This window comes from Budorcas taxicolor, chromosome 5, assembly GCF_023091745.1.
Source record: "Budorcas taxicolor isolate Tak-1 chromosome 5, Takin1.1, whole genome shotgun sequence".
NCBI classification, from domain to species: Eukaryota; Metazoa; Chordata; class Mammalia; order Artiodactyla; family Bovidae; genus Budorcas; species Budorcas taxicolor.
The window spans coordinates 160,538,042-160,561,852 of NC_068914.1; the positions used below are offsets into that span (position 1 = coordinate 160,538,042).

Below are 23,811 nucleotides of genomic sequence, written 5' to 3' on the forward strand. Positions count from 1 at the left end.
TGGACGGGCACGTGCTGGGCTCCCTCTCGGCCTTCATGAGCAGAACACACAGGATACGCGAGGGGACCTGGGGGCTGAACGGCCAAGTCTGTCAGCTCCTGGTGCCCGCCTCACCCAAGTGACCAACACCAGGGAGGCCCCCAGAGGCGTGCCAAGGCCTCAAGAGCTGGGCTGATGTGGAAGCCCCCTCCCATGGCCTTGCCATCTGTGTACAACCAGGCTGAGCACCTGCCCGAGAAAAGAAAATCCTCCAGAGGACTCACAACATAATATTAAAAATATTAACCAGCACACCAAGAACCAGGCAACCCTGAGAGGGCCAGGGGGAAAGCCAGTCAGCAGACGCCCCACCCGAGATGCCCCAGGTGTCCGAGGCGTCAGACACAAACTTCAGCGTGGTCGATAGAACCAGGCTCAGTGAGGTGCTGCTCTGAACGTTCCTAAAGTGAACGGAAGGACAGAAGTTCCCAGGACAAAAAGAGACGACTAGAAGGAACCAAATGGAAAATTTAGAACTGAAAGGACAGCAAGTGAAATAAAACAGCCACTAGCTGGGCTCAGCAGTGGAGCGGCTGTGGCAGAGGAAAGTCAGTGAAGCCCCACAACTCGGTAGGAATAACCTGCTCTGAATAACAGAGAGGAAAAAATATGTTAAAGACGGCCCAGGGACCTTCTGCTCTGAGATGAAGGGCGAGACTGCTCCTCCCTGGAGTCCCACGTGGCAGTAATGCCCAGAGACTCTGGAAGGCAGGCGGGAGGAGGGAGCTGACCAGGGACCTCAGGGCCAGGGAAAGACGGCGGAGAGTTCCCTGGGTTTCTTCCTGCCCCACGTTATCTCAGATTTGAAGACTTCAGCAACTGGAAATGCCAACGGGTACAAACAAAAGACTCCACCCAAGGTCACTCTCTCCGGCCAAAGGACCAGGGGCAGGAGAGCCCAGTAAGACGAGAAACTTCTGGACAAGAACTGCCCTCCTCCAGCAACACACAGAAAACCTGCCCCCACCCCCCCGCCTGCAAAGTCTGCCCGGAGTCTAGACATCTGCCCTCCAGGTGGAGGCAGGCGCCTGACACTCCCCAGCAGGGTAGCGTGAGGGAAGCCAGCACTTTCATCCCCGCGGGTGGCGAGCCTCACACCCCACAGGGGTCAGCGGAGATGAGGAGGGAGTGGATCTCCGCCGCCTCCCAGCACGAGTGGGGTGCCCCTCACCTTCCTTGCTGGGCTGGCGTCAGGGGACCAAGGGGAGCGTCAGAACTTGCACCTCCACCAACCTCCAGCCACCCTCCACGGTGCGCAGTCACAGGGCATCCCTACCCTTCCAGCCAGGACGTCTCAGTGGAGGCTGAGAGGGGGGTTCACCCAGCAGCAATGGGGGGCACCCCCTTGACTGCTGATGAGGCCCAGGGGAACCTGGACTTCTTCCCTGATCTGGCGGTAACTAGTCCCCCCTCCTCCCTGACGGCGCAGTGTCAGAGAAAGCCAGCAATAAGAGGAAACTGAAATAAGATTCAAATTTTCATAACGTAAACAAGACAGAAATGTCCAGGTTTCAACCAAAAATCAATCACCATGCCAAGAACCGGGAAGATCTCAAAATGAGAGGAAAAAAGGACAATCATTCGATGCCAAAACTGAGATGACAAAGATGTTGGGGTTATCTCACAAGGATTTCAAAGCCGCCACGATGAAAATGCTTCACAAACAACTGCACACTTAAAACAAATGAAGACATATAAAGACTCAGCGAAGAAAAAGTCTTAGCAAAGAAATAGACTATTACAAAGAAGAACCAAATGAAAATTTTAGAACTGAAAAAATACGATAACCAAAACAGAAAACAAACGGGTGAACTCAACAGCAGCACGGAGGCAGAGGGAAAATCAGTGAGCTGGGAGACGCGACCAGAGAAATTACTCCAACTCAGCAACAGAGGAAAGTAACTTAGGAAAAGCAACAACACTGACACTGAACGGGCCTCGGGGACCTGTGGGGTCACAGCAGAGGGCCTAACGTGTCGCTGGGGCCCAGAAGGAGAGGAGGAGAGGGGGCGACAGAGTGCGCAAGAAATAACAGCTGAAAACTTCTCAAAAGTGTCGCCAAAAGACATAACCTCAAATGTCACTAACTCAAATCCAATCCAAGACACATCCAAGTCTGGATTCCAAAAATCAAGCACAAAGAATAGGATATGAAAATTAACAGTCAAAGAGAAAGATCACTTCACCTACAGGGGAAAAGAATTTTGAATGACAGTGGATTTATCCTCAGAAAACATGGAAGGCAGAAGCACAGTGCTTTTCCAGTGCTGAAAAGAAAAGAATCTTATACCCAGCAAAAATATCCTTTGGGGATTACAGGAGAAACCAAGACATTCTCAGATGAAGAAAAACGAACAGTCTTGTTGCCAGCAGACGGGTCCTGAAAGAACAGATACAGGAAGTAGAAATGATTAAAGAAGACTCCCTGAAAAAAAAAAGAGGAAACAGAAGAATACAGTAAGTAAAGACACGCGCAGTCACAACAGTATTTCCTTCTCCTCCTGACTTTCCTGAATTATGTTTGAGGGTTGAAGATAAAGCTATAACACTGATGTGGTTCCAAATGCATGTGGAAGAGAGAAGACAATTTTACTATAGAACGGGAGAGTAAAGTGATGCAGAAGGGAGGTTTCTGCACTTCCTCAAACTGGTACAATGGCAAGTCCACTAGACTGGGATGAGACTCACACACACAGACCTACACCGAGGGCCACACACGGAGCTGCACTCAGAAGCAGTATGGACATCTTACCACCACAAACGGCTGACTCAAAAGCAGGTGAAGACATACAGACAAATCAGTATGGATCCTAAAAACAGACTTTTAAGCAATTCACAGGAAGGCAGGAAAAAGCAGAGAAATGAAAACTAAAAAACAAAAGGTTAAATGGCAGATTTAAGCCCTAATATATTTACATTAAGAAGGCACAGGTTGGCCTAGATGATTGAAAAACACGAGTCAACCCCACAGAGTCTAAAGAAACTCACTTCAAATCTAAGGGCGTAAGCAGGTTGAAAGTAAAAGGACAGAAAAGACATGTGGAGCAGGCGTGGCCGCGTCACCCGGTAAAGTGGGCTCTAGAACAGACAGAACAGTCAGAGGCAAAGACGGGCGCTACACAACGTAGAGTCGACCAGAATGAAGGCTCAGCGATCCTGACCGTGCACGCGCCAGCCGACGCGGCAGGAAAACGCGCAGGGATGAACAACGGTTTACAGCAGGGTCGGCAAACTGCAGGCCAAATCCAGCATGCTGCCCCCTTCCATAAACAGGTTTCTCGGCACGAAGCCACGTGCATTCACTCACACGCTGCCTACAGCGGCTTTTGCACTAAAGCAGCAGAATTGAGAAGCTGGGGCCCACAAAGCCTAAAGTATTTGCAACCTGGCTTTTTCTTTTTAAAATTATTTACCCACTGATCTGATCTCTGGCTGTGCTGGGTCCTTGCTGCCCTAGGGGCTTTCCTCAAGCTGCGGGGGGCGGGTCTCTCGCAGCGGAGGCCTCTCCGGCTGCAGAGCACGGGCTTCGCGGGGCCGCCCGCCCGGGGTGAGCTCAGCAGTTGCGGCTCCGGCGCCCCAGAACAGGCTCAGCGGCGGCGGTGGTGCGCATGCGCAGTTGCTCTGTGGCCTGTGCGGTCTTCCCGGACCAGGGATCGAACCTTGAGTCTCCTGCGCTGGCAGGCGGATTCTTTATCACTGAGCCACTTGGGAAGCCCTGCCATCTGACTTTTTAAGGAAACATCTGCTGACCTACTTTGGAGTAACAAAGAAAAGTTACCCTTGGAATTATCTCGCGTAATTACATTATTTATGACCACATTCGGCTACTCTGAAGCCACGTAATCTGACCATGGCTGAGGCAGGTGCCTAGAGAGACGGAGGCAGGCAGGTCGGCTGTTTTCCTGACAGCTGCTTTTCAAAACCACAAAAGCCTGTATGTCTCTTCCGATAGTGAGTCATACGCAAATCTGGAAAGGTTTTTTTTCTTTCTGAAATAGTAAACAAGAGCCATTTAGTTCCTATTCAAATATACTGAGATTCCTATCTAACTCTGCAGGTTGCTGGCCTCACATAATCTGATATCATCTGCAGCACTTTTGACCTCATCACCGGGCGGGCATAAGTAAGACGTATGAGGAGACACTGAAACACAGGGCTATAGGATTTGTGGGGTGAACGGTTCAGGGGATTCTGTAGAATTTCTGGGTTCTACCCAAACCGTTCAGCTTCCTAGCCACTCACAGTGGTTTTAAACTCACTCCTCTAGAGAAAAGGAAAGATGCTTGGACAGCAAGCAGCCACTTCCCCCCACGCTCTCCACCAGTGGCCCAGTTGTCCCCCACGGTCGGGGTCCAGTCCCCAGCTGGCCACCACTCACCACGCAGCCAGGGACTGGCCGAACCCTGCCTCCCACAGCCAGCCACTCACACGGAGCTCGGTCCACACCTGCTGTTTACACAGACACTCGAGGCCCTCTGGGAGGACGGGGAGAAGAAACAAGGAAGCGAGTCCTTCCCACGCTGGATTCCGCCCCAAGAGCGAGCGCAGGGGAGATAAGACAGACAGTCCTCAAAAGGAAAACAGGGAAACCCCGTAACACACAGCAGAGGGAAGCAGCTATCGGAGAGGGACAAACAGCTGCACAAACAAACAAAAAAAAAAACACAGACAGACGAGGGAAGGCAAGGTGCCAGCAGAGCTGGGCCCCGAGCTGAGGTAAGATCTGAACACAGCGGTGGGGAGAGGGGGGCTGTCTTGTGGGGACTCAGGTCTGGCTCAGCTGGGGCCTCAGGAGTCAAGGAGGTCAGAGCCGAGGAGCCCTGCAAGTGAGGCAGGCACGGGCAGCTTGCAAGCTAGTTGGCAAGCTGCCCAGCACGTGAAAGAATCTTCTAGAAGGGCAAGCATCCCAGGAGGAGGGGGAGAGGGGGAGAGTGCCTAGCCGTAGACTTTGGGGCTGTATTAGACGGGCTTCACGGTGCTTTCCAAACTTCCATCCGACAACCTCGGGGTTACCCATCAGAAGGTGCTCGAGGGAGGGGACACAGTGAGCAAAGATGGACAAGGCAAGCCTGGAGGCAGGGCTGCAGGAGGCACCTGAACCGGCCTGTGGCTTAAAGAGAACCACACAGGAGAGGAGCGCGGAGCCCCGATACCGGCCGGGGCGCACAGACCTGGGAGCCGGCTGGCTGTCTCCTGTGCGCCGTGCCAGAAACTTGGAACCAGAGCTCAGGAGAAACTGGGACGGAAGGTGACTCAGTAGGAGAACCTGCAGGGTGCTGCGATCAGGAGGGCGAGATAAGATCCCAAAAGTGAAGCCACCTCAAGTGTTCATTTGCTCAGTCATGTCTGACTCTTTGAGACCCCATGGATTGTAGCCCACCAGGCTCCTCTGTCCACGGGGACTCTCCAGGCAACATTACTGGAGTGGGTTGCCATGCCCTTCTCCAGGGGATCTTCCCAACCCAGGGGTCTTCTTCATTGCAGGCAGATTCTTTGCCATCTGAGCCACCAGGGAAGCCCGAAGCCACCTTACCTTGGACCCACCCACATGTTCACAAAACAGCACGTGAAAGGCAGAGAGCAACTAGGTTCTCTAGAAAAGTCTGCTGCACAGAAACCTAGACCAATCGAGAGGATAAATAAATTGGGTCGGGGACAGAAAGCAAAAAAACTGTCATCAGTACCTTAACACACACACAGAAAATATATCTCCCAAAGTATAAAACATCATTTCTTAAATACTAGTCTTTTTTCCTTTAGGCTAGATGTTCAAACATGGCAAATTCACAAAATTACATCCTTAAAATGTGTGTTTCATTGCATGCAAATTATGCCTCGATAAAGCTAATGTGAAAAAAAATCATGTTTTAAGAGAGTAAACAGTAATACGAACATTCACAGAGACCAACAGCAAATATTTGCTCTCGAAGGTTAAGACTGCGGGTGATTCTCTCCCTGTGTGCTTTTCTGTGTTTTCTAGATTTTATTAAACCAACATGAGTTACTTTCATAAGCAGGAAAAAAAATTAGTTTTAAGTATCTGTGGCTTGCCTGTTTCCGTGGGCACTGCGCAGGGGTGTTGGACTGTAAATACAACAGTAACTTGTACAAGGAGCTTCCCAGCAACCCGGGACATCCTCGATGGGAGAGGGGAAAACTTCTGGAGGAGGCTGGGCATAGCCCCACCCCCACCCCAGGGTGCCCACGCACGCACACACACACACACACACGTGTTCCAGCATCAACACTAAAGAAACACTTCCAGAGTCTCTCTGAGCGTGTTTCACCGTGGCCCTGGGGTGCAACTCGGATACAGTTTCAGCCTGTTTCAGGATCAGCTAGCCCGAGCCACTGAGAGAAGGCTGGTCTGCGTTTCCTGTTTTCAGTCTGCCCCACTTCCGACCGGGCTGGTGCCGGGGAGCCTCACAGCTTCCTTAAGAGAGCAGCCCGCGCGGGGTCCAGAAGGCGCTGCCTCCCGGTTCTCGGTCCTACCTTTGCTCTGAGCCCCCACTGAGGTGGAAGGCTGGACCTGGATGAAAAGCCGGCTCCCTTTCGTGCATTACATGCCATCCATCGAAACCCACTCACAGCCTCCATGTTTCCCCTTCTGCGAAAAGCGACACTGGGGAAGCTGTGCAGGCCAGACGAAGCGGCCACACCCGGTGCCCACAGTGGCCCCAGCCCTGGGCCCCCTCGGTCCGTCTTCTAAGGTGGTCTCAATTCACTCGGCCTGACTCTGCACAGCCCTCCACCTCTCTTCACTCCCCCACCAGGACACCAGCCGCCGCGCACGCAGGCACACCTGGGGCCGTGGCAGGCCGGGCACTGCCGCTCTCAAACATCCCCTGCCCTCAAGCGTGGGGTCATCTTTCTCGGGCCCGGCTCCTCTCGGGGTGCACCTGTGAGGAGCCCCCTGAGCTGCAGCAGCTGACCCAGGGCCTCCTCAGGGTGGTGGGTGGCACGGGGTGGGGAGGCAGGGCTCCTATAGCGCCAGCCTTTCCAGGGGAGGGGGTACCCATCTCTTGTACAGCACTCAGGAAAGCTCCGGATGAACCCAGACAAGAGGGCCTTCAGAGTTTGTGAGAGGGAAGCAACCACTGTTTCAGAAAAGAGGTGGGCCACTGTGCAAGTGAGGAGCTCGGAAAAGCAAGCTGACCCAAAGTGCACAAAACCCAGAATCTGGGGGCCAGAAACCAAAATCACAGCTGGCCGAGGATGCCAACGCTGAAAGCCGGCAACGCAAGATCCCCATCCAGACACCCCAGATGGGTGGGGCCCATTCGGTGTCCACGTGGCTGCTGAGGCCTAAACGAGGCCATGGCACCTGGACACAGCGGCTGAAATCGGACCCGCCACGCTTCACACGCCGGTTCAGCCACTAGCCGGGCTGGTTTCTCACACTCCTGCGGCTCGGCCTCTTCATCCGTAAAATCCAGGAGAAGCTGCCCGGCAGGAATGCACCGCGTATGAATGTGACATGGGACAGAGCACGTGGCTGCACCAAGACCCCCGTGAAATGGCAGTGCTCCATCCCGAAGCAGAGAGATCCACAGGAAGTTCAAAGGCCCTCGGGGCCAGGCCAGGGGAGACCTGGACCTGGGGCCCTGCTGCGTGGTGCCAGGAGCCTAAGGCTGGCCTTCTAGGATGATGCTTCTTCCCCAGGGGACAACAGAAAGCTGGTGGAAGGGTGAAGTCTCAGACAGCTGGCCTCAGAGTAGCTCTCTGCAGACCATGCTTCTGGGACCCCCAGGCTGCAAACCAGGAGTCCAAGACCACCCTGACCCTGGCCCCAGCAAACTAGCGGGTCGGCCCTCCCCTCCCACACCAGCAGAACCATACAGCCTCAGGGACGAGAAAGCCCCCACAGACCCAGTGCAGCACCCTGACTGCCCCAAGGCATTGAAAAGGCATCCCAAACTCAGCATGTCCACCAGAGAATCCCAGCCTTCCCTGCACCCCACCCAATTAAAAACTAAACCCCCGCTCATGCCGCAACTCCAGTAAGCACAAACCTGGACCCCCATTCCGCTGGCCCTCCCCATCTAAGCGGACAGATCCAGTCCTGCTCAGCGCCCCTCTGCTGGACAAGGCCAGCAGCCTCTCGCCGGCAGTTCCCTGGCCTGCCTCTCTCTGCTCCCCGCTGGGCCCACGGGGTGCCTTTCACCAGGTGAAGATGGATAAAGCCCTCCAGAGGTCCCCACCTCAGCCCCTGCCACCCAAAGAGCCCCGGCCCCCTTCCCCACCTCCCGCGGCTCCCCCGCCTTGTGTGGGCCTCCGGGCCAGCCTCTGGCCATGGTCCCTGTGGTTCTGTTCCCTGGGCCGTCTCGCCAGGAGGCACACAGGCCTCTGCGGGGCTCTGGTCCTGTGCTGCCCAGCAGGTGCGGAGTCCCGGGACCCCCTGCCACCACCCCCCTCTCGCACGTCCACGCCCACGTGTCCTCCCCGCAGGCCCGTCTCTTCCTCTGACGGAAACTGCTCCACTGCGCCAGGGACGCTCTCGGAAGTGCTGAGCCCGGGCAAGCACGCTGCCGTGCCCGCCACGACAGGCCCTCCATAAAAACCTGCTGAAGACAAGTCAGTGAGATGGAAACACCACACTCTCCAGTCACTAGAAACACACCCAGACTGGCCAGGCCCCCGCTGCCTCTGCCAGGGAGGCCTCCCGGCTCCCACTGTCCCACCAGGTAACCGCCCTCCTGCCCAGGGTCAACCGACATCTCCTCCATAAGCCACTGCCCATCCTCCTGCCGCAGGGCAGCTCGGCCGGGGACCCGCTGGCCCCTTCTCCTTGGGGGCAGACAGTGCCCTTTTCAGTTAAACCAGGGCTTCCCCAAGTTGGAGGGCCTCTGCAGGTCGTGTGTCCAGCCTGTCGCAGCAAAATGAACAACCCCTTCCTCTGGGAGGGAGCACATCCCCTCCCCCCAGGGAGCACATCCCCTCCCCCCAGGGAGCACATCCCCTCCACCCCAGGGAGCACATCCCAGACTGAAGGTCACCAGCGCTTGCTTTACTGCGGGGACAGGGATTCCGACCCCGCTCTGGATCGGGTTAAACTGACACCAGGGTGGGGGCGCCGGCACCCCCTCGGGGTCCCTCCGTCACAATCGATCAGAATGGTGCCCTTCAGACGCTGGCAGGCGGGGTCCCAGAGAGGCGGTCCGTGCGATCCGTCCGGGAGACACCTCCTGGGCCGCACACCTCCCCGGCCTTCACGATCCCCGCGTCCCTCGCGCTCAGGGGTCGCGTCCCCGCCGCCCCCCCTCACCCCGGCTCTCCCCGGCGCCGGCTGGCTCTTTGTCATCGGGTCCCGGCCCTTCCCCGCTCGCCGGCCTCCCCGGGGCCCCTTCCCCGCTACCGCAGCCCGGCCGAGCCGGCGGGCCGGCGGCGACACTCACCCGCGCCCGGGTCCCCGGCTCCGGGCCCGGGGCTCCGCCACCAGCGCAGCAGCGCCCGCGCGGGGTCCAGGCTCACGGCGCAGCGCTGCTGCTTCACCCAGAGCACCGAGCGCAGCGGCTCCGCCGCCCCCATCGCGCCCGGCGCCCGGGGCGCCGCCTGCTCGGCCGGGCTGGGGGCGCGCGCGGCGCCGAGGGGCGCGGGACCGTTAGCGGCCCCCTGGAGCCGGCCGGGGCGCGGCGGCGGCGGCGGCGCGGGGCGGGCGGGGCGCGGGCGGGCGGGCGGCGCTGCGTCACCCCGTACGCGGAGCGGCCGCGGGCACCGAGGAGGGGCCGCGGGCAGCGCGCGGAGGACGGCGAGGGCGGTCGGCCGGCGCGGGGCGGCGGGCCGGGCTGGGGGCCGGACGCGGAGGGATAGGGCGCAGCCGAGGGAGGCGGGGCGCACCCCGGCGACCAGGAGGGGTCCGGGGGGATCCGGCGGGGGGCGGGGAGGAGGAGGGGGGCGGGCGGGGAGGAGGGGGGCGGGGAGGAGGAGGGGGGCGGGGAGGAGGAGGGGGGCGGGGAGGAGGAGGGGGGCGGGGAGGAGGGGGGCGGGGAGGAGGGGGGCGGGGAGGAGGAGGGGGGCGGGGAGGAGGAGGGGGGCGGGGAGGAGGAGGGGGGCGGGGAGGAGGAGGGGGGCGGGGAGGAGGGGGGCGGGCGGGGAGGAGGAGGGGTCCGGGGGGATCCGGCGGGGGGCGGGGAGGAGGAGGGTGGCGGGGAGGAGGAGGGAGGCGGGCGGGGAGGAGGGGGGCGGGCGGGGAGGAGGAGGGGTCCGGGGGGATCCGGCGGGGGGCGGGGAGGAGGAGGGGGGCGGGGAGGAGGAGGGGGGCGGGCGGGGAGGAGGAGGGGGGCGGGCGGGGAGGAGGGGGGCGGGGAGGAGGGGGGCGGGGAGGAGGGGTCCGGGGGGATCCGGCGGGGGGCGGGGAGGAGGAGGGGGGCGGGCGGGAAGGAGGGGGGCGGGGAGGAGGAGGGGGGCGGGGAGGAGGAGGGGGGCGGGGAGGAGGGGGGCGGGCGGGGAGGAGGAGGGGTCCGGGGGGATCCGGCGGGGGGCGGGGAGGAGGAGGGGGGCGGGCGGGGAGGAGGAGGGGGGCGGGGAGGAGGAGGGGGGCGGGCGGGGGGGGAGGAGGGCGGGCGGGGGGGGAGGAGGGGGGCGGGGGGGAGGAGGGGGGCGGGGGGGGAGGAGGGGGGCGGGCGGGGAGGAGGGGGGCGGGCGGGGAGGAGGAGGGGGGCGGGGAGGAGGGGGGCGGGGAGGAGGAGGGAGGCGGGCGGGGAGGAGGGGGGCGGGCGGGGCGCTGGGTCCCGAGCAGAGGAGCCGAGGAGGGGCCTGCGCGGAGGAGGAAGGCGAAGGGGGCGGGCGGGGTGCGGGTGAAGAGCAGGGGGCGGAGAACAGCGGAGGGGCCGGGCAATCGAGGACGCGGCTGGGCTGGGGTCGAGGCGCCAGGGGGCCGGCTGAGCTCTGGGGTTTAGCTCTGGCCGGGGAGGAGGCGGCTTCCCCTGGCCGCCGACCGTAGGGTCCCCAGGGGCGTGGAGCTCAGTAGCGCCTCCCTGGCCGGTCGTGGGGACAGGCGGGGTCCTCCAGGGGCGCAGAAAATGCTACCCGGTCGGTCCTGAGGGTGCGGCGGGAGGAGCCTGGTTTTCGGGCGGCCGTGGACTAACCCGCCCCTCCTCACTCGGCCACCCTGGGCAGCGTGGCCGCGCGCATCGGGCGGCATTTTGGATCCCCGTCTTCTCCTCCTGGAAATATAAACCTGAAGACCTAGCAGGCACCCTCGGGAGGTGTGGACCCTGCTAGCCCCAGCCTGGCAGTGGACACCACCTCCTCTGCTTCGGGGGCCATCTTCGTGACCACCGGGGTGCTTCAGGACCCCCGCATTCCTAACGGGGGCAGTTTCAGGCACTGAGGGCTGAGCAGTAAGGGGTGGGGCCCGCGTGTCAACTAGGCAGTCTGAGTCAAAGGGTCCTGCTGGGCCTGCACACCCAGACTGGGGACAGATGGCCCCTGAGGAGGCCTGTCCTGGTCACAGGTGGCAGAGGTGAGGCTCAGAGGCTGGCTAGGGTCCAGCCACCCCTTACTGCCCACTAGGGTATGTGTCTGGGCTGGGGGTGGCTGAGAGCAGTTGCAGATCCTACAGCCCAGGTTCTAAAGGCCAGCCAACCTGCGCAGGGTGGGGTGCTGGGGAACCAGCGGAGGGGAGGGACTTGCAGGCCGGCAGGCCGGAGGGCTTCCTGGAGGAGGTCTCCCCCTTAGGGACCTGGGAGGAAGCTGGAGGGGGCCGCTGAGCCCTCCTCTCCCTCCTGAGCAGGCCCAAGGAGAGGGGGTTCCTGTTCTGAGCCAGGAGGCACCACCCTGGCACCCCCCCGACTCTTCCTCACCACCCTGCTCAGCTCCACCATCCGTTGTCCACAGGCGGCCTTCACTGACCACCCCTCAGCCCAGCGGGGCTCCAGCCTCGCTCACAGAGCACATCGCCACCACCCCCCACCCCCACCAGCTCCATGAGGATGTGGACTTGCCTGGCCCCGTGGTGCCAGCCCTGAACACACTGGGGCACGTAATAAGGGTGCCCATGTTTGTCCCATAAGGGCACCTGTCCCAGACTCATCACTGAAGAAGCTGCTGCTCAGAGCAGGGCTCCCAAGTGACGGGTCTGGCTCCAGGGGCCTGAGCCACCTGTGCACTGCCCCCGCCCCCAGCTCTCCTTGGCTTCTCTTGCACACGTCTCCCCTCAGATGGCGGAAGGGCGGGCACGCGGCCTTGCTGCCCGTGCCTGGCACCAGGGAGCCACACGTACTGGCTTTACCCTGCCAGCTCCCTGTGACTCACTCCTGCTGGAGCCCAGCGCCCGTTCAGCCTGGGGCAGGGAGTCAGGAGCCAGGACAGGGCAGAGGGCGGGGGTGGGTTCTAGCCCCTCCCTTGGGCACGCTGTACCTGATCTCCCAGCCTGCTAGTGCCCTTGGCGGCAAGGCCTGCCCTGCCCCCTCCCTCCCACGGCTGCCGCTCTGAGGCTCTGGAAACATGGATATGAAACTTCTCTGGAAATCTTGCGCCAGTGCCGGGCGGGGGTGGTATCGCAGCGCTGCCCTGAAGAATAATCAGGAGATCAACTCTGAATATTCATTGGAGGGACTGATGCTGAAGCTGCAGCTCCACTACTTTGGCCACCTGATGCGAAGAGCTGACTCATTTGAAAAGACCCCGATGCTGGGAAAGATTGAGGGCAGGAGGAGGAGGAGGCGGCAGAAGATGAGACGGTTGGGTGGCATCACCAACTCAATGGACATGAATTTGAGCAAACTCCGGGAGACAGTGGAGGACAGAGAAGCCTGGTTTGCTGCAGTCCATGGGGCCGCAAGGAGTTGGATGCAGCTGAGCAGCTGAGCAACGACAACAGCGTGAAGAGCTATGGCAGGAACCAGCCGGTGGGCAGGGACTCAGAAACCCAGCCCCGCCGTGGGACCTCTGCCTGGGGCCTCCCTGGGCTGGGCCCCTTCTGCCCTCTTCAGTCACTCACATAGGGTCCTTGAATGCCACGTGTCAGCTCGTACATTCCTGCAGCCAGGGGGGCGCCGAGAGAGGATGTAGGCCCCCCTGCCCCCACCCTCACCTCCGTGGGGGAGGCCCCAGCATCAAGTGCGAAACACTGGTGGGGCCCCCAGGGACCTCCTCCCCCTCACTCGGTAGACCACAGGCCAGGCCAGGGTCTCCTAGTGGCTGTTAGGGGTGGTGTTGTGACCCCTGAAATCCACACGCTGTGGCACTAGCCCCCCAGGGCCTCATAATGTGCGTGTGTGTGGAGCTGGACTCTTGATGGAGGTGATTAAGGTGAAATGTGGCCTGTGGACCCCCATCCAGCGTGACTGGTGGCTTCAGCAGGGGGAGAGCTGGACACCGAGAGCAGGCATGCTGGTGCCCAGAGGGTCAAACACAAGAGGCCCCGCTTGCAAGCCCCCGGGAGAGGCCTCAGAGCAACCAAGCCTTGTTGGCGCCTTGATCTCGGACTTGCAGGCTCTCTGAACCGGAACTGGGGAAATAAACTTTTATTGTTTAAGCCACCCAGTCTGTGGCATCTTGCAGCCCTGGCAAAGCCCTCCTGTGGCCCTCCACGCCAGGGAGCTGTCCTCCTCGGTTTGGGGAGGGGCCTGGCCAAGGCAGGAGCCCCATGCTTAAACTGGGGAGAAAGTATCGAAATAAAGTTTCCAGAAGATGGGCTTCCTGCGGTTGAGCTGCATGGGGAGAGGGCTGGGCTGGGGGTCAGGCCCCCGCTAAGGGCTGTGGGCCTGTGACTCAGCACAGTGCTGGGCAATGGGAAGAAGGAGGCGGCTTCACCTCCAGAGCCGCTGGCAGCCCTCCCCCCACCCCTCCTGTGCCTCAGGTCTTGATGGGCCCCTCAGAGCTGGCTGCACAGTCACGGAAGGGGCAGCATGGCCCTCTGCTCAGGAAGTGCCCTCGGCCCACTGGCGGGCCTTCCAGCCACCTCGCCGCTCACCTGTCCCATGTGGGACCCTGGGTGGAGGCCCTTCCCACCCGTCTGCCCATCTTTCCACCGGCTGCCTCCTCCAACGCGGCTGAGTCAGTGGGGAGCTCTGCTGGGGCCTCCTCTGGGCTGCCCGTGCCTGGCCCTTTCCGCCTGCAGCTCTGCAGGGCACACTCGCTGGCCTGCTGGGTGCACGGCTGGCTGGTCTTCTGCGGGGCTTCCGTGAGCCCTGGCAGCCCGCTGGGCCAGAGGGCAAGGGCTCAGCCTGGCAGCCTGCAGCCCTGGCCTGCCAGGCCCCATCACCTGCCCTGTCCCATGTCCCCGCTGCCAGCTTGGGCTGCTGCCTGGTGGCCCATCTGCCCTGCAGCCTGTGGCGGCCAGCTTGTCTGGGCTGGACACCTCGGCCAGCACTGGCCAGCGCCCCCTGGACTGCACTGTGCCTGCCCAGGTCACCTCACTCGTGGGATGCTTGGTCTGTGAGGTATTGTGTGGGCCCACAAGCATCCTGCCCACCAGCTCATTCCTGCCCGACGCCCACTGGCTTCTGCCCACTGAGCCCTGGCCACCTGTGGGGACCTGGCACCATCAGCATCTTCCAGCACCACCCGTTCCATGACATCTGACCGACTTCCTCTCTGTCCTGGGAGCCCCTGGCTGTGTGGACAGTGACAGCTGCCTGCTCATCTTCCCAGGCTTCCTTCCCATGAAGTCAGCACCTCACTTGACATCAGAACCCGCGGGGTGGAGAGGGAACACCTGTCCCAGCTGCACCTGCTCCCAGCAAGGCCGCCCTTCGCCTGCGCCCTCCGTCCTGGACGGAGAGCTTCTAACTGCTGCAGGCCAAGGTTGACTGCCTGGAGGAAATGTCCAGGAGAGAGTAAGCTGGTAATTTGCAAAAATGCACATTCCCATGTTGCTCCTGTGGGGGCTTCTCAGGTGGCCCTGGTGGTAAAGAACCCACCTGCCAACGCAGGAGCTGTAACAGACGCAGGTTCAATCCCCGGGTGGGGAACCCACCTGCCAACGCAGGAGCTGTAAGAGATGCAGGTTCAGTCCCCGGGTGGGGAAGATCCCCTGGAGGAGGGCATGGCAACCGCACCCCAGTATTCTTGCCTGGAGAATCCCGTGGACAGAGGAGCCTGGTGGGCTACAGTCCACAGGGTTGCACAGAGTTGAACATGACTGAATGACTTAGCATGCACGCCTGTTGCTCTTGCAACACAAACAACAACCTCTGCAAGTGGGAGTCATTAGCCCCATTTTACACACGGAAAGACAGGCCGCAAAACTAACCTGGCCTGCTCACATTCTACAGAAAGGTAACCATCCGGCTGGGAGCCCCAGGGCCACGCCGGCGTAGGAGACTCTGGAATGTGAGAACAAGGGCACTCCAGGGCAGCCAGTGCCCCAGCGGGTCCCACCCTGGGCACCTCAGCAGGGCCACCCCGGGGGCACACAGCAGGTCCTGCCTGACCTGCTGTTGCAGACCCTCATCCGGACTCCCAGACGGCGAACTGCAGAGGCTGTCTGTCTACCCAGGAAAGCCCCGAGATTGGGCTGGCCTGGAGGGTGGCCCTCAGGGGTGGGGACCTCAGGGTTGGTGGTCGAGGGCTGACCTGAGCTGGAAGGGCCGGTCGAGGGGTGGGGTCGCCAAGGATAACTCCGCAATGGCCAAGGATCAAGGCTGCTCACACCCCTGGGCAGCGTGGGGAGTGGCGTGCCAGGGGAGGGCTCGAAAGCCAGGATGGGGTTCAGTCTGGGCCCCATGGGCCCCCAGGCCTGCTCAGGTGAGCCATCTGGGTCGGGTACTGACAGGGTGCATCTCATCCCTCATCTCATCTCCAGGGTGAGGCTGCCCTGCAGGGGAGGGGATCGTCTCAGCGGGATCAGGGCCAGGGTTACCCAGCAGTCAGGGGTGGAACATGGACTGACAGGCAGGGTGGTGGAAGCCCAAAAGGTGCTCTCAGACAAGCCGGCCACATTCTGGGTTTCTCTGCCAGTGGGGAACAGGCCCAGAGGCACTGAGAGTGGGTCTGCCTTGTCAGAGGTGGTGTTTGCACTGCTGTAGCCTGTTCTGGAGAAAAGACCAGCTCCCTCGGGGGGAGAGTCTTGGACTCTGGGGAGACTCCCCCTCCCCATCTCTGCAGTTGGAGGAAAGCCTGCTGGCTGGCTGGGGTCCTTACAGGCAGGGTGCGCTCAGTGAGGGTGGTGTGAGGCCTCCCCCAGGTCTGCAGAGAGTCCGCTTCTGATTTCCACAGCCTGATCTTGACTCCTGCGTGTGTGTGGTGGGGGTGCTGCTACAATATCCAGCCTTGGGGGCTCGGGGGAGGAGGACCCTGGGAGGTTCCCAGCCAGGTGACATCTACGGCCCAGCACGCAGCCGGGCCGGCGGAGTGGCCTTGATCGGGTGGAGTGGACTGTGGTGGGGAACACGGGACCTGGCGCCCAGGGCTGCTGGAGACGTGGCGGAGGCGGTGGCACACGGGACAGCCGCCCACTGTGATCTCAGCCTGGTAGAGAGAGGCTGGACAGCTCACCTGGATAGACGTCGTATTTGTCTTTTTCTAGCCAAGCTCTGTAAAAAATTAGAGGAAATTGCAAAGATGGGGGGAAGGATGATCTGAGTGAGCCACACAGTAAGGGAGGGCAATGGTGAGGTCCATGAGCCGGGAGGAGTAGGCGGGTGGGCCTGGGGACAGGAGGCAGGGGACAGCGTTGTGTTCAGAGCCTGTGCACCCTGGGGGGGGGCGGGTGGCAGAAAACCTGCTTCAGATAAACCCTGGAAAATGCAAGAAAGGCCTTCCGGAGGAAAGACAATCTTAAGATGAAGAACAAAACACAATCTGGGCTCAGCCCAGGAGTTCTGCAGCACAGACAAAGCATCTACTGTTGAGTCCAAAACCAAACAAACAAAAACAGGTGGGGAGAGAAGAAGGAGGATCAGAAACAACACTGAGTCGCCAGGGCTCCCTAGAGAATGGTTGAAATCAGTGGGACCAAGACAAACCCGGCTAGACATCGCCGCGCAGCGGCAGCTGGCCAGACGACACCATGCATGGAAGGCCAGGCGGGAAGGACGCCAGAGCAAAGGCGAGCTGGAGAGCTGCACGCACGCAGGGTCTGTGTGAGGCAGGAGCTGGGACGCCAGGGCGGAGGGGGCATCGTGAGTGGTGAACTCAGCACGAGGCTTAGACCAGGGACTGCGGGCCACTGTGCTCTGCTTCCTCAACAGACAGGGACACTGAGGCCAGAGACGGGCAGCAACCTCTGAAAAGTCCAGGCAAGCAGCCACCCCCCTGACTCAGGCTCACTGAGCCCTACTGTGTGCCAGGCCCTGGCAGGTGCAGGGACCCAACCCAGGAGCAGACTCTTGCAGGGCCTCCTGTGGGCCCAAGAGAAGGATCACGGATGAAGGTCCTAACAGGGTAATGCATTTCACTACTTGCAGAACAGCCAGGAAATGCGCCTGCGATGCAGGAGATGCGGGTTGAATCTTTGGGAGGAGGAAATGGCAACTTGCTCCAGTATTCTCGCCTAGGAAACCCCATGGACGGAGGAGCCTGGCAGGCTCCAGTCCACAGGGTCGCGAAGAGTTGGCCACGACCGAGAGACTAGTAACAACAAGAAACAGAGGGGAGTCGGAAAGTCCTGCAGTGGCAGCGATGCCCGCCTTTATTCAGAGCCTGCTCTGTGTCAGTCGGGACCCGGTTCATGGCCTTCCCTGGAGATAAAGCTAATTGTGCCCATTTTACAGATGAGGGGCCTGAGGCTCAGTGGGATGTGAGTGCTGCCTCATCTGAGCTAAGACATAGGCATGGCCTCTTTCTATAGACAGACTCCTGCATCAGCCACCAAAATGCAGTAACATTTGTTTGTGTTAGGGAAACATCCAAAAAAATCCTCAAGCAACCAAACAAAAAGATACACAAGAACCCTTTAAACTCTTTCTCAGATGCTACGAAATCTCAGAGCTTTGTCTGTGTGGCTAGGATGAGAGGCAGCTGTCCTCACGAGGGTCATTTCCTTGCCAAGCTGCCATTCAGAGTGAAGATGATGAGGGACGTGGGCAGACAGTCCAGGTTTAGGGAAATGTCCAAGTCTAGCATCTTATCCGCAGGACTCCTTGCAGGAAACCACTGTGGTTTTAGGAGCTGAGATCCACAGTTTCGTCCAGACCTGTCAGAAGGGTCAACACACCTGGGAAGGAGAGGGAATCCAACGAGCATCCTGGACACGTTCCTCTTCCAGCTCCCACTCAGCGGCCAAAGGGACCCTTTCCAAATGGAAATCCAGGTTTCTTCTGAATTCTGTCCGTCTCCTCTCAGGGCCCAGCTGCTTCTCTGCTCTTGACTCGGCTTCTGGTCGGCGGAGGTTACTGGACCTGCGTCGGCTGGTGGCCGCAGCTGCTGGAGTAAAGGGCAGGGCTGAGCTGTGAGGAGTCGTGAGGGCGGATGGGCAGAGGCTGGGGGGTGAGCCAGGCGGGGGCCTTGTCTTCATGTTTGTGTCCCTGGTGCCCATACAGCACCTGGCAAACGCTGTCTCAGTCGCTCAGTCGTGTCCGACTCTTCGCCACCCAATGGACCATAGCCCACCAGGCTCCTCTGTCCATGGAATTTTCCAGGCAAGAATACTGGAGCGGGTTGCCATTTCCTTCTCCAGGGGGGTCTTCTCGACTTAGGGGTAGAACTCGGGCCTCTTGTATCTCCTCCACTGGCAGGTGGACGCTTTGCCACTGAGCCGCCTGGGAAGCCCCGGCAAGCTCTATACTTTCAATAAGTATTTGTTTAGTGGTTGAGTGAATGAAAATGCAAGCACAGGAAAGTCAATGGAGCAATTTCAACTTGAGGCAAATTTGAGTTTACATCAGGGGTTGTATATAGAAACAGTGGCTGGGGCAAACTTTGGGGCATGGTGGGGACTGAGGCACGCCAGACTCGCCTTCCTGTTGACAGATGACAGGGCCCTTCAGCTCCTGTGAAACGTGGGCTCTTGCTGTCAGATTGCTGGTGTTTTCAAGAGAAGCCAGAAATGCACATTGTGTGTGTGTGTGTGTGTGTGTGTGTGTGTAACCTTATGGTTTTTAAATATTGACTTCTAACTCCAGTCCAAAATATAAAACCTTTGGCAGGACAGCAAAGCCTGGATGCAGGCCAGAGGCTTTCAGAGACCAGCCCATTTGTGATGTCTCACTGAAAACCACAGAAGTGAAGCTAGATTTTAAAAGTCATTATTCAACGATCGAGATTGAGGAGTACATAGCAGCAGTCAGTAGGTATATACGCTCCCAGCAGCAGAGAGAAAACCGCACAGGAAGGGTTTCTAGAGAGGAAAGGACAAAAAAACATTCAGGAAAGCACTCCATGCAAACGGATTCAGCCTGGACAAGAGCCAGAGCCCATGCCAGAGGCCCTGGCTCAAAGTCCAGGGTGCCAGGCTCACAGGTGTGGGCAGACGCCACGTGGGAGCCAGGGCCCCAGGTGGGAGGAGGGGACGGGAAGGGAGGGAGAGTCCGGGTTAAGCAGAGCATGGAAGTAACATGCTGCCTGCCCCGTATGTAAGCGAAGGATTGCTGTGACCGTCTAGCCACCGGCCACTGCAGCCCTGCCCTCAACACTGAGCCTCCAGAGGGGATTCAGGATGGAGAAGAGGTCGATAAGACACAGGTCAATGGTGTGACTTCCGTGAGCCCAGACTCTTACATCTTTCCCATCATAGTAAACTGCTCAATTGATGAACTTAAGATGTCTGGTTTTCTTTAATCAGCATTCATCTTTTGATGTTTGACTACTTGGTTTTTTTGTTTTTGTTTTTGGTGCAAAAACTCCTTCCTAACTTCTTCGGAACAGTCCCTCAGAGCTGAGAGGCTGCCTTCTAGACTTAAGTCCTCAGTGTGTGTGTGTGTGTGTGTGTGTGTGTGTGTGTGTGTGTGTGTGTGTGCGTGCGCGCACTCAGTTGTTGAGTCAACTCTTTGCGACCCCACAGACTATAGCCCACCAGGCTCCCCTGTCTGTGACGTTTCCCAGGCAAGGACAGTGGAGTAGGTTGCCATTTCCTCCTCCAGGGGATCTTCCCGACCCAGAGACTGAACCCACCTCTCCTGCATTCTCCTGCAGTGGCAGGCAGGTTCTTTGTCACAAGCCCCAGATCAGACATCTTAAGGAATTCAGCTCTTTTCTATGTATGGGAAGATGAGAGAGTCTGGGCTCATGGAAATCAGCCCTTAGATACGCATCTTAACTATGTGGCCAGCGTCTGGCCAGGACAGTCTTTCTTGTCCTGAACCCCCTCAGGGTGCTCTGTGGGCGGGGGCAGCTGCAGTGGGTGTTGGGCTGATGGACACCGTATTCTTTCTTTACTGAAATGCAGGAGACGTTCTCTGTCCACACCTCCCACCCCACAGGGTCACTTCCTCCCCTTTCCTGCCCACACCTTTAGGCAAACACTAGTCTGTTTTCTGTCTCTATGAATTTGCCTATTCTGGATACTCCCTATAAATGAAATCACATAATATAGGTGGCCTTTTGTGACTGGCTTCTCTCACCTTTCGTGATGTTTTCAAGATTCATCATGTGGTAGTCTGTGTCAATACTCCATTCTGTTTTATAGGCAAATAATATTCCGCGGTATGAATAGCCCACATTTTGTTTATTCATCAGCTGATGGACATTTGGGATGTTTCCACTCTTTCACTGGCAATGAATTGTGGTGCCGTGAGCATTCGTGGACAAGTTTTTACGTGAATATGCTGTCACTTCTCTTGGGCACACGCCTAGGCATGGAATTACTGGGTCACACGGTAACTCTGTGCCTAACTGTTGAGGAGTCCGCCAGACTTTCCCACCACAGCTGCACCATTTTATCCTCAGCAGCAGGGCACAAGGCTTCCAGCCTCTGCACGTCCTTGTCAGCACTTGCTGCCGCCGGCTTTTTTGATTATAGCCACCTGAGAAGTGGACTATTTCTTGCCATATCGGCAAACAAAGGACGTCCCAGTCACCAGCGACTGCAGTGCTTCAACAGGAGCTGGTAGCCTTGAGCAAACTCAGGAAGGAAAGAATACCTGCCATCCAGCAGCTGCCAGACTGCAGCCACTCCCAAAGGTGAGCCCTGAGGAAAGTCAGGGAAAACCAGTATGCTGGCCCCAGAGAGGTGAGGAATGCTTTCAGGGACCCCAGACTCTTGCACCTTCCCATACACAGAAAAGCGCTAAGTTCCTTGACTTGGGATACCTGGCTTTCTTTGATTGACAATCATCTTTTGATGTTCAGGCTACCTGCCCTCTGTTGTAGAACTTTTATTTAACCTGGGCCCCCCTCTCCTCTCTCTCAGGGTCACTGGAGATGCTTCCTCCTGAACTTGAAGTTCTAAAGAGTCCCACCAAATAAAATATAACTCTCAACTTTAGGGCTGTGAACGTTATTATAGTCAACACATTCCAGTGGGTATGAAGGAATATCTCCTTGGGGGTCAGGCTGGCTTTATCAGTAACAAAGCTGACAGTTTCATCTGTTTGACTTCCGGGTCTCGTCTCTCACGTGGTTCAGAATATGGGAAGGATGTTACCCACTAGCCCCTGAATCCCATCATGGCCTCTGTGCCCCCTTGGGTTCAGGAGAGACCCCTCCTTGGGGGCTGTTGTCCCCAGTGTAGACTCCTGCCTCAGCACCTGGAAATGTGGGTCCACTCATGCCTTTTTCTTCTCCTCTTGGATAAACTCCTCCCAGGCAGGAATGCAGTTCAGTTGCCCAATTGCTTGGGCAATAAATCCCTGGGCTTTCCAGTGCCGTGATTGATTGGTGACACCTGCCATCGTACACGGCAGGGGAGAGTGCTGTGATTGATTGGTGATGTCTGCCATTGTCCATGGCAGGGGCAGGGCAGCACAACATACGTGGGAAGTGCGGTGAGTCAGATTCCCAGGAAGCTCAGCTCCAGGGTCTGACACTGGGCTCTATAGAAAGCTTTTCACAAGACCAGAGTCATCCTGGCAGGATTGAGATCTGAAACAGCCACCACATGAAGAGTCACGGGCTAGATGATCTCAAATATATGCTGACATTTCCCCAGAGAAGATTTACAAATGGCCAGTGAAGTGCTGGAAATATAGCCAGTATCATCAGTCCTCAGGGAAAAGTAAATCAAACCCACAGTGAAACACCATGGTCATTTTGGCTCAGCTGGTAAAGAATCCACCTGCAATGCAGGAGACCTGGGTTCGATCCCCAGATTGGGAAGATCCCCTGGAGAAAGGAAAGGCTGCTGCTGCTGCTAAGTCACTTCAGTCGTGTCCGACTCTGTGCGACCCCATAGACGGCAGCCCACCAGGCTCCCCCGTCCCTGGGATTCTCCAGGTAAGAACACTGGAGAGGGTTGCCATTTCCTTCTCCAATGGATGAAAGGAAAAGTGGAAGTAAAGTTGCTCAGTCCGACTCTTAGCGACCCCATGGACTGCAGCCTACCAGGCTCCTCCACCTGGATTTTCCAGGCAAGAGCACTGGAGTGGGTTGCCATTGCCTTCTCCAGGGAAAGGCTACCTATTCCAGTATTCTGGCCTGGAGAATTTCATTGACTGTATAGTCCATGGGGCTGCAAAGAGTCAGACATGACTGAGTGACTTTCACTGTCATACATATCTTTACGTCTGCTAGGAAGCTATAATTTAAAAATGGAAAATACCAAGTGTTGGTTGGGCTATGGAGAAACTGGAACTCCATACACTGTTGCTGGGGATGTGAAATGGGGTAGCCACTGTTGAAAACAGGTTGGCTGTGCCTCAACAAGCTAAACATAGAGGAACACATGATTTCCATATGATTCAGCAATGATGTGAAAGCAGGAACCAGGGACTTTCCTGGTGGTCCAGCAGTTAAGACTCCGTGCTCCCAGTGCAGAGGGCCTGGGTTTGATTCCTGGTCAGGGAACTAGTCAAACCAGTCAATCCTACGTAAATCAACCCTGACTATTCACTGGAAGGACTGATGCTGAAGCTGAAGCTACAGGACGTGGGACACGTGATGCGAAGAGCTGACTCATTGGCAAAGACCCTGCCTGATGCTGGGAAAGATTAAGGGCAGGAGGAGAAGGGGACAACAGAGGATGAGATGGTTGGATGGCATCACCACCTCAATGGACATGAGTTTGAGCAACCTCCGGGAGATACTGGAGGACAGAGGATCCTGGCGTGCTGCAGCCCAGGGGGTCGCAAAGAGCTGGACATGACTCAGCAACTGAAGAGCAACAGTAAGAAGGAGCTGGATCCCATGTGCCATGACTGAGAGCCTGCATGCTACAGCTGACAGGTTCTGTGTGCTGCAACGAAGGACCTGGCCCAGCCAAATGCATAGTACTTTAAAAGAGGAAAGTAGGGACTCAGATACTTGCACACTCAATCACAGTAGCCAAAAGGTGGAGATAACCCAAAGGTACATCAGTAGGTAGACGGGCACACAGAATGTGGCGTGTCCATTAGATGGAATACCACCCAGTGTGAAAAGAATGGCACACTGATGCAACATAGGTGCACTTTGAAAGCATGCTAAGTGAGAAAAGCCAGACACCGCGGACAGCATGTTGTGTGACCCACTGATGCGAAATGTCCAGAAGGCCAATCCAGAGAATGGGTCACGGTTGGCGGGGGCTGAGGAAGGGAGGGTGGGGCCTCATCGCTGCTGGGTTCAGGTTTCTTTAGGGGAAAGCGCTCTGGGACTAGATAGAGGTGAGAGTTGCCCAACGTTGTGAATGTCCTAAATGTCACTGAATTGTACACTAGTTTTTCTGGCTGTGTTGTGTGGCACGTGGCATCTTAGTTCCCTGACCTGGCGTTGAACCTTGCCCTCTCCTTTAGGAGTGTGAAGTTGTAACCCCTG

The 23,811-nt window shown here is 58.2% G+C and overlaps 1 protein-coding gene across 1 annotated transcript in view; it reads right to left on the minus strand.

The window, feature by feature from the left end:
* The window catches only part of CERK (ceramide kinase), a 35,730-nt gene extending 26,163 nt beyond the window's left edge, over positions 1-9,567 (minus strand). Inside the window, exon 1 of the mRNA XM_052640244.1 lies at positions 9,435-9,567. Coding sequence (XP_052496204.1) covers positions 9,435-9,567 — 133 coding nt within the window. The remainder of the gene's footprint in view (positions 1-9,434) is intronic.
* Positions 9,568-23,811: the final 14,244 nt, after the last annotated feature.